General features: G+C 47.4%; 2 protein-coding genes across 2 annotated transcripts; one reads left to right on the top strand and one right to left on the bottom strand.

Annotated features, from left to right (window-relative positions):
• Positions 1-472: 472 nt before the first annotated feature.
• On the bottom strand, positions 473-2,833 carry LOC123137550 (60S ribosomal protein L30-like). The gene is made up of 5 exons (XM_044557346.1): positions 2,612-2,833; positions 2,360-2,465; positions 973-1,074; positions 797-865; positions 473-717 (listed from the first exon to the last, which is right to left on the bottom strand). Exons 1-5 carry the CDS (start codon positions 2,630-2,632, stop codon positions 677-679), a joined length of 339 nt encoding a protein of 112 aa, XP_044413281.1. The 5' UTR covers positions 2,633-2,833; the 3' UTR covers positions 473-676.
• A 36-nt stretch (positions 2,834-2,869) lies between these two features.
• On the top strand, positions 2,870-10,164 carry LOC123137552 (uncharacterized). Its single transcript, XM_044557360.1, has 8 exons — positions 2,870-4,678; positions 6,854-7,392; positions 7,477-7,531; positions 8,413-8,523; positions 8,607-8,839; positions 9,261-9,468; positions 9,546-9,605; positions 9,690-10,164. The coding sequence occupies exons 1-8, from the start codon at positions 2,969-2,971 to the stop codon at positions 9,870-9,872; spliced, it is 3,099 nt and encodes a 1,032-aa protein (XP_044413295.1). The 5' UTR covers positions 2,870-2,968; the 3' UTR covers positions 9,873-10,164.
• Positions 10,165-10,453: the final 289 nt, after the last annotated feature.

Below are 10,453 nucleotides of genomic sequence, written 5' to 3'. Positions count from 1 at the left end.
TTGGTTCTGCGTAGCACCCCCTTCGACCTTTATATGTTCGATGTTCGACTAGCTGCTCGCCGCGCAACATGCTCCCTATACTGTTGGCTGCACTATTCATAGCCGACGTGGACGAAAAACATTGGTTCTGCGTAGCACCTTTATATGTTCGATAAGCATTCTTTAAAGGCTTCAATATGGATTATCAGCAAATTAGCACCGCAGGAGTGCATATTATTTCAAGGTGTAACGTAGTCCGCACTAGAATCTCTTGAAAGAGTTATCAACGGGCAGGGCTGTGTCAAGTGAGATCAATGGGCAGGGCTGTGGGCAGATGAACCTAAATCTGTAAAGCTTATGTTTTAATCCCAGTTTCAGTTGGCATGTAGAATTAGGAAAATCAAGGGATTTGGGGGAGATTTTGAAAATGATTCAGGTGAAACGAATCTTAGATTTGTATGATCACACAACGCTTGACAAACAACAGTACGGGTAAGATGGAAACAACGATATCATGAAAACAAAACCACATGAATGTCCAGCGGAACAACCATATGAAGTATTATCTGTATGACAGCTCCAACTCAGCGTCGCAAAAAGGTACATAAACCGAAGATAACAAGAGTGGTTTCGAGAGCACAACAGGACCCTACAACTCGACTAAATAAAATAGGTGGAGAGCTCTCTTCTCTTCTCTTCACTGGGTGGTGGTGGTGGTGCTGATGATGTCCGAGTCACCTGAAGGATGTAACCAGTGTCAGCAGATATCACAGTGAGAAAGTAGAAACAAATGCAAGTGATCTGAATGGCAACGAACCAGGGTCAAGGATGCTGAGGCAGCACACCCGGTAGTACTTGCCGCAGGCTGTTCCAAGATCAACATTGTCTGAAACACAATGCAAACTATTAGCACAATTAAAAACGCAGACAACTATTTGTGCATAAGACAAGCAATCAGACAAAGAAGGGTCTGAAAGAGCAAAATTATCTTACTTCCATGGAAATGGTGCACGCTAATTTTCGCCAACATAGCGTAGTACTCAATCTCTGACTTCCTCAGGGGCGGGCAGTTGTTTGCGAGGATTATCAGCTTCCCTGAATATTGCAACAAATTCTCATATTAGTACTCAGAATCACATGTAAACAGGTGAACACTACAGCAATCTTATGAGTGCAACAAATATAGCAATGCCATCCTGGGGCATAGGTGATTCCATGGGACTAGTTTGATAGAACAATAGAGAATATTTTCATCATATAACAAAAAATATTTCATCCTCCCATTGTTCCTCAGATAGTGAAACTTGGAGAAGTCTTTAACAGGTAGGCTGAAATGATTCTAGGGCACTGCATTCATCTCCATGGCAGCAAAAGATGCCAAGGAGCCAAATTTCAGTCCCGTTCTACAATCCAATATGCTAACACAAACAAAAAGTAAAAAAAAACATTACAAAAGCTGAAACCACTGGAATAAAATTGTAGAATGAAAAAAGGAGACAAACTATGTATGAATGCCCTAAATGGCAAGCAAAACCCATCTTGCTGTATCAGTTTTAAACTCAAAACTGCCCAACAAAGATGCAATTGCCTCAGACAACACCAAAAGCAAGCCAACGAGCTAAACTGCAGTGCAAACTGCAATCAGCAAATAGAAATATTCATCCTCCCAGTGTCCACCAGACATTGAGGAGGTCTTGTAGAAGTCTCAGTTCAAGAGGTGGCTTGTTTTAGGGCGCTGTATTCATCTCTAAGGCACAAGCAAGCCAGTGAGGTAAACTTCAGTCCCATTCTACAAACATATTTGATCAGTACAAACAACAATGCGTCCCACTCTACAAACTAAATTAATCCGTAAAAACTACACAACACCTTCTGACACAACACACGGTACAAACTGCTATCAGCAAACAGAAATATTTCACCCTCCCATTGTCCACTAGACATTAAAGAGGTCTCGCAGAAGTCTTAACTAAGAGGTGGCTTGTTCTAGGGCGCTGTATTCATCTCTAAGGCACGGCAAAAGCAAGCCAATGAGGTAAACTTCAGTCCCATTCTACAAACTAAAAGTTTCAACTCTACAAACTTCAGTGGGTATCAAAACACACGTGCAGAGAATATGCATACAGTTCAACTTATCCCACAAATAAGTACAGCAAGCAATTGACAGCCACAAAACAGATATTAACCGCGGCCCATTGGATTCATTCTACAAAAGCTAATCACGCATCTCTGGAATTAACAGTCCCGAGCGTAAGTTATAGCACTACACCCACCCTTCGGATCCAGCTGACAAAATAACTAGCAGATCGGCCACAACGACAAATCAATCAACAGTGAGATAAAAAAGGCCGTAAAAAGCGGAGAGCCGATTCATCCATACCCTTGGAGCTGCGCAGCGTCTTGAGGACGGTCTTGTAGCCGAGCGTATACTTGCCGCTCTTCATCACCAGCTGCAGCTTGTTGTTGATGTTCTCCCCGCTCTTCTTCTGCAGAGCGCATCCATCAATCGAGAAAACAGTGAGAAGATCCGTCAGAAAAGAGAGACACGGCGAGAGAAGAACCAAATCAACCGGGAGAACGAATCAAGCCGAAATGGGAGGAGCGGCGGGCGGGGATCGATTAGGGTTCGTACCGCCTTCTTGGTGGGAGCCATCGCGTCGGGCGGCCGCGGCGAGCGAGCGTGGGGATGCGGATGGCTTCGGGGGAGGCGGCGGCGCAAATGGAGGGCTCGCTAGGGTTTAGCGGCAGGGGCTATATAGGTGCGGCCGCGCGGACGAGACTGCCGCGACGGATTCGGCTGGACCGGGCCTTGATGGGCCGGGAATGAACCCAACGGGCCGTGGCGTTGAGCTGGCGAGGTGGGCCCGTGTTGCCAGACTGCTCGGTCGTAAATAGGTACGGTTGATCCGTAGCCCCCTACGCGGTGTCTCCATTCGCAAAAACCCTAGCACGAGCAGCGCCGCCGCCGCCGCCATCCTCGCCGGAGGAGATGAGTGGAGAGGGGGAGGGGGAGAGGAGGGTGCTGGACATCCTCGCGGGCTCCGACGACGACTCGGACGGCCCCGCCGAGGACTACTCGAACATCCAGATCGACGAGGGGTACGCCCGCCGCTACGAGCACAACAAGCGGCGCGAGGCGATGCAGCGCCTCAAGGAGAAGAAGAAGAAGGGCGTCGTCGCCGACCCCGACGACGAGGACGACGACGACTCCGACGACGATTCGGATGAGGACGAGGCCGTCGCCGCCGCCTCGCGCCGCGTCGACCGCCGCGTGCTCCAGGTCATCCGCCGCATCCGCAGCGGCGACAGCGCCATCTTCGACAAGGACGCCAAGGTGTACTCCTCCTCGTCGGAGGAGGACGAGGACGACGCCGAGGGGGAGCCCAAGGAGGGGAAGAAGGCCAAGAAGGAGCCCAAGGAGGGGAAGAAGGCCAAGAAGGAGCGGCCACTGTACCTCAAGGACGTCAACGCCCAGCACCTGATCGAGGAGGGCCCCGAGTTTGCCGCGCAGACTGGCCGCGGCAGCAAGTACGACCGGATTGCCTACAACGAGCTCCAGAGGGAGGGGCTGAAGGAGTTCCTTGAGGCGGAGAAGAAGGCATTGGGGGATGGCGATGACGAGGAGGACGATCTGTTCAAGGCGAAGCAGGCTGAAGGAGATGACGGCGACAGCGAAGAGGACGAAGACGAGAAGCAGACCGAGGAGCTGTTGGTTGAGGTTTTTGGGGATGATGACAAGCTGGATGAAAATGAGAAGTTTTTGAAGAATTACATCCTCAATAGGCCCTACCTTGAACCAGTGCCGGATAAGTTCTCGCTGGATGATATCCAGGAGGTCTCACAGGAAGAGGATGTGATCGAAACTCAGGAGGACTATGAGGATATTTATAATAAGTTGGGGAATTATAAATTCCGGCATGAGGAGGTGGAAGCTTCAGAGGGAGTGGTGACTGATCGGGTAATGGGACATCCCCGGGTTGTTGAGGGGTCTGTGAGGAAGAAGGAGAGCAGCAGAAAGAAGCAGCGGAAGAGCAAAGAGGAACGGCTTGCGCGAGCCAAGCAGGAGCAGGCAGAGGAGCTGAAGCATCTCAAGAATTTGAAGAAGAAAGAGATCGCTGAGAAGCTTGAGAAGATCCGGATGATTGCTGGAGTTGAAGGGGAAGCTGCCTGTAAGCTTGGTGCAGATGACTTGGAGGAAGATTTTGATCCAGAGGATTATGACAGGAAAATGCAGGAGATGTTTGATGACAGCTACTATGGTGCTGATGAGGTTGATCCTGGGTTTGGAAGTGGAGATGATTTAGATTTGGTCAAACCTGATTTTGACAAGGAAGATGAATTGCTTGGGCTACCCAAAGATTGGGCTCTTGATGGTAAAGAAGGGTCTACTGCCACTGGTGAGAAGAAGAAAAAGAAGAAGAAAAATAAGGAGCTTGCAAATGGTGAGGAGGAAGGTGAGAAAAAGAAGGGGAAGATCTCTCTCAAGGACAAGGTGGAGCTTGAGAAGGAGCTTGATGAGTATTATAAGCTAGACTACGAGGACACCATTGGAGATCTGAAGACACGGTTCAAGTATAGGCAAGTTCAGCCAAACAGTTTTGGCCTGGAGACGTATGAGATACTGCAATCAGATGACAGGGATCTGAACCAATATGTATCCATGAAGAAGCTAGCACCATATAGGGAGGATGAATGGCAGGTGACTCATCATAAGAAGCTGAGCAAAGATTTGATCCTTGGAGGACAGAAGATAGAAGGCAAAAAGGTCAAATCTCACAAGAAATCTAAGTCTGGGGAGGGCCCTAGTTCCGGGAGGCCAGAGACAGATAAGCCAACAAGTGAACAAGAAGAAACAGATGGTAAGACTGAGTCAAAAAGCAAGAAGCACAAGACTGGGAAGAGATCCAGGTCCGAGGATGGTCCTGGTTCTGAAATGGCAGAGGAAGTCAAGGTGACAAGTGAGCAAGAACATGCAGATGCCAAGACTGAGTCAAAAAGCAAGAAGCACAAGACTGGGAAGAGATCCAGGTCTGAGGATTGTCCTGGTTCTGAAACGGCAGAGGAAGTCAAGGTGACAAGTGAGCAAGAAGATGCAGATGCCAAGACAAAATCAAAGAAGAGCAAGAAGGTCAGGACTGGCGAGGAATCCAGGTCTGAGGAACACCCTAGTTCTGGAAAGCCAGAGGAGGGCAAGTTAAGAAGTGAAGAAGAAACAGGTGGCAAGAAAAAATCAACTAGAAGTGAGCGAAGGAACCGTCGAAGGAAGGAGTTGAAAATATCCAGGGACAGGCAGGGGGCATACGGGTTGATAGATCTGAAGAGTCAGAAGAACAATTGATTTTGGGGATTCAGCATAGTTCATATGGATACTTTAGTTTTTCAATGCACCTCTGTGTGGGTGTTCCGTAGTGGAAACATCTGTTTGAACCATCAGTATACTATCTAAGTAGGATATTGTCGTCTAATTTCGGCAGTTATGAACCCACTGTTATCCTAGTAGCAACCTTTTTGTCTCTGAAAGTTTCGAAGACGGTCCATTCGTGAAAGATTGATTTGGTTTTGCTGTTATAGTTTTGTTTCGCTTGTGATTTCTTGATGAGAGGTTTAAAGGAATGGTTATCTTTCTAAATTGTCACCGCATCTAGTAGAAACTGCCTGTTCCTCATGGTATCAATTACTCCATGGTAGTATCTATCAACAATGCATTCTTTGTTTTCCAATTTTGATTGGTCTCATTATCTGCATTTGTTTAATATAGTATTGCCAGTAGTTGTGACTGCTTTTAGGAATTGCCTTATTGCAGTCTAAAATGTAATTAAGTACTGTACTACCAAGTCAGATAGATAGACCAACTGCAAAGTGGACACAGTTGCTCTACTGGGCCTCTTTGCAATAAAAAATAGGTTCTGTTGCACAATCAAAGTTTTAAATAGCCGGCTATAACGGTTTGAGGACGGTGCCGCTAAATGGAACCCCCCGCTACTCATGTACAATTGTCCAGTAAATTTATGAAATAGCCGGCCTGCTATAGCTGATTTGGAGGGCTGCCCGCTATGCGCTATTTTAAACTATGGGCAAAATATGCTCTTGTGTTCACCGGCTGAAGAAGAAAGCTCCATCAATAATAACGCAAGGCAACGCAGTAAACTAGAACCAAGTCTGGCCTCACCCAGTGAAGACCAAGGTAAAGTAGCAGCCCCAGCCCAGAGCAGTGGCAACCAGGTCAACACAATTAGCATCTCCTCAACCATTATCTGATCTGCTCTTGTCATCTTGCCCTCTGCACAGAAAGGAAGTACCTGGTGAGTTTATTCCCTTTTGCTGGTTGTTGGCACATGTCCCTTTCTTCTGCCGTCACAATCTCCCCACACCCCCTCCGTTATGCTCTCTGTATAATTGCCACAGGGCAGATGTTTATATATAAAGTCCCTGTCAGCTCCACAACTACTGTTTCCAGTTCCTGCTCTGCTGTTCCCCAATCTCTCTTCTCCCCCCAGAGACACCTACGATCAGTTTGTTCTTCCGCTAACAGTGCTTACCGTTTTGATTTCTCGTGTGAAGCAGGTCGATTCGTGCCGGTTCACCGCCAGCCCCGGTTGCTCCTGCCCTAAGGCTCTAGGGGCCTTACCGGTGTTTGCTTCCTGAAGTTTCAGGTTCTTTGGTCAAATAGCCAGTTGAAGCTGCTCTTTGGTGCTGCACAATGTCAACAACTGAAAGCAGAAGGCTGTCCGACGACTATGAAGTCGCGGATGTCCTCGGCCGAGGTGGTTTCTCCATAGTGAGAAGAGGCGTGAGCAAGTCTGATGAAGGAAAGACCCAGGTCGCGATAAAGACTCTCCGAAGGCTCGGCCCCGCGATGATGGGGATGCAGCAGGGGTCAAAGGGCGCGCCGAGCTCGGGTGGGCTCCCACTGTGGAAGCAAGTATCCATCTCCGACGCGCTGCTCACCAACGAGATACTTGTCATGAGGAGGATAGTGGAGAACGTCGCGCCGCACCCGAACGTCATCAGCCTGCACGATGTCTATGAGGACGCCCACGGCGTGCACCTCGTCCTCGAGCTGTGCTCGGGTGGCGAGCTGTTCGACAGGATCATAGGGCGGGAGCGGTACTCAGAGTTTGATGCGGCCGCTGTTGTTAGGCAGATTGCTGGTGGGTTGAAGGCCCTTCACAAGGCCAACATCATACACAGAGACTTGAAGCCAGAGAACTGCCTCTTCTCGGACAGAAAAGAAGATTCAACACTGAAGATTATGGATTTCGGTTTGAGTTCTGTAGAAGATTTCAGTGACCCGGTTGTGGCGCTGTTTGGGTCGGTAGATTATGTTTCGCCGGAAGCACTCTCGCGGCAAGAGGTTTCGACTGCAAGCGACATGTGGTCTGTTGGGGTGATTCTGTACATTCTTTTGTCCGGGTATGTTGGTCATCCTGTCTTGTAATAATTCCATTGGTTTGATTTCGTCATTGCAGTTTGCAGACTTTGATCTGTATATTTCAGATGCCCACCATTTCATGCCGCAACTAATCAAGAAAAGCAGCAAAGGATCCTGCAAGTAAGTACTCCTCTGAACTACCATCTGAGGAAAATGTCCTCTTTTTTTGGGAATGGGAAATGTTCTGCAGTGGTGATCAAACTGATTTGTAATTTTTTTTGTGATTCATATGGGGAAAATGTTCTGCGGTTGTGACCAAATTGGTCTGGGATTTTCTTATGATTCATATATCCTTGTTTCCACCTTATTAGTATTTCTACAACCAGCTATGAAAATGTTGATTGATCACGTTGACACATGTGTAGTTGGAAGGGAGTTAAATCTGTATCCCCTGGAGTATCTTTGCATCTTTGCATTTACTTAAGAAACAGAAGCACCGTGCCCATGAATGTAATATTGAGGTTTGCACACGCTCTTCCAGTATAAATTATGGGTGAGGCATTTTCATTCACTTTGCAAAGTTGCATGAGTGTCCACCTTCCATCAGCTGGTATGGAGCATTGACCTTGAATAGTACAGAGACATGACTGTCAATCATTGCTGAATTTTATTCTTCTGCTAGTTGTTGGCACTTGAATTTCGATTTGTCTTATCTGATGTCCAGTTCAAAACTTCCAATGTGCCAAGTTTCTTTGAGATGTGTAAGTCAGTAGCTAACTTGAGATTCCTTTAAGCGTACAAACAAAAAATTTCTAACATGAGAGCGACACCCAAATTACAAGCCACTATGGATGTGTGTTTTTTTTGGCGGGTATTATGTATGTGGGGTTAATTGGAGATTGTTTCATAAGCCACTAAAAATGGAATTGACACCTTTGTCTCTGAAGAATCAAGTCCCCGAAACTCCTGATTGCTTACTTGCTTCAACAATGAAACCACCAATCTTGCACTACTAGTCAGAGTCATAACCTAATGTCGTTTGTTTGATGTGCTTCTTTCAGGGTGAATTCAGTTTTCAGGAGCATACATGGAAAACAATAACTTCGTCGGCCAAAGATTTGATTTCCAGTCTTCTTTCCGTTGAACCTTACAAAAGGCCCACAGCAAGCGATGTCTGTCTCGGGCTCCCTTTTCTACTTCTTCGCACTTTACTTGACATTAGCTGACCGTGGGCCTGTTTATGATGAAAAACCAGCTCTTGATGCATCCTTGGGTGATAGGAGACTGCGCCAAGCAAGATCGCATTGATGCAGAGGTCGTCTCAAAACTGCAAAGGTTCAATGCTAGAAGGAAATTGAGGGCGGCAGCGATAGCCAGTGTCCTGAGCAGCAAAGTGGCATTGAGGACAAAAAGGCTGAGGAGTCTTTTGGGAACCCATGACCTTAGCTCGGAAGAGCTAGATAACCTGCGGCAACATTTTGCAAGGATGTGAGTTAGCTGCTATATGGGCTTTTCCAATATTCAAAACATTGTTTATTACTACTTGAAATATTGCTTATCATTGCTTCAATATATTGTTTATTACTTGAACATTGGTAACAACATTTCTCTGCTAATGTATAAACACAGCAATTGTTCAAAATGTGGTAAGTCTCAACATATTCTCTCAAAAAGCTGTTTTAAACATCAAATAAGTTTATTTTGCTAGACAAATGCATGCAAGTTATTGCATGGTGTTGAATGCGATAATAATCGATTATTATGTTTTTCTATAATATCAAGCCATGCTCATGTCATAAGCTAGTAAAGGAACTTGCACACAACGACTTTTAAAGGATGTGTGTTTCTGGAGTCTGTTCATTCGGCAGTTTGAATACTTGAGTTTATGTGCAAGGTGCTCCTGGTGCAGATGCGCAGACGGAGAGAATGCCACGCTGACAGAATTTGAGCAGGTGCTGAAAGCAATGAAGATGGACTCGCTGATCCCTCTGGCTCCTCGTGTATTTGATTTGTTCGACAACAACCGTGATGGAACCGTGGACATGAGGGAGATCCTTTGCGGGCTCTCCAGCCTGAGGAACTCGCGGGGCGACGACGCGCTGCGGCTCTGCTTCCAGGTAAACTCCAAAACAGTGCGACTCTGCTGGAGAAGGTTCTTGTGATGATGATCTGACCAAAAACACTACTGATTCAGATGTACGACGCCGATCGGTCGGGCTGCATCAGCAAGGAAGAGCTGGCGTCGATGCTCCGGGTAAGCAGGGCAAGACACCACACACTACCTGTACTGTACCAGATCAAATTGCTGTTCTGAACACAAAGTTGCTGTGATTGGTAGGCGCTGCCTGAGGAGTGCCTCCCGGGGGACATCGCGGAGCCGGGGAAGCTGGACGAGATGTTCGACACGATGGACGCCAATGGCGACGGCGAGGTCACCTTCGATGAGTTCAAGGCGGCGATGCAGAAGGACAGCGCCCTCCAGGATGTCGTCCTCTCGTCCCTGCGACCGGGGCAGCAGTAGACTTGTTCATTCGAATTTGTACTAGTTGAACGTGCAGTCTCCTGTCTGAACTCTGTCTTTAGTTCACCGGCTGCTGTAAAATGGGAAGGGGAACAAACAGTAGATGCGACGCCGTTTGTGCTTAAACTCCTGCACGATATTTATTTCTAAGGGAGCACCTATTCATCTGTCTTAGAGATATATTTGAATACATGTATTTGATAGTCTAGGATTTGTAATTTGTCTCATGCCTTATCTTCAGGAGAGGTGTCTTGCCTACTCGCCCTCGAGGCTCAATAATACATCCATCATATTCTGCACCAATGTCTCTCTCCCTCTCCCTTTTAACATAGTATCAGCCTAACCGATTCAAACCCTAATTGTTGGCCGCCACTTTTGCCCCGCGCGCCGCCCCCGGGGCGGTCGGCCTCCATGACCGTCGCGGGGGCCGCGCCGCCCGTACCTAGGGTTCGTCCGCCGCTCATGTTGACCGGCTGCCCTAGAAAGTCTTTTTCATGAGCCCTTGCTTTGGGTTTTCTCTCTCCCGCCGGTCACCTTGATCGGCGTTTTTCTTTTTGGTTTTCCGATCTATGCTTGATCGG

The sequence above is a fragment of the Triticum aestivum genome, chromosome 1B (genome assembly GCF_018294505.1).
Source record: "Triticum aestivum cultivar Chinese Spring chromosome 1B, IWGSC CS RefSeq v2.1, whole genome shotgun sequence".
In the NCBI taxonomy this organism is placed as follows: Eukaryota; Viridiplantae; Streptophyta; class Magnoliopsida; order Poales; family Poaceae; genus Triticum; species Triticum aestivum.
The sequence above is the reverse complement of the archived record's forward strand: the minus strand, read 5'-3'. Positions and strand labels throughout refer to the sequence as shown.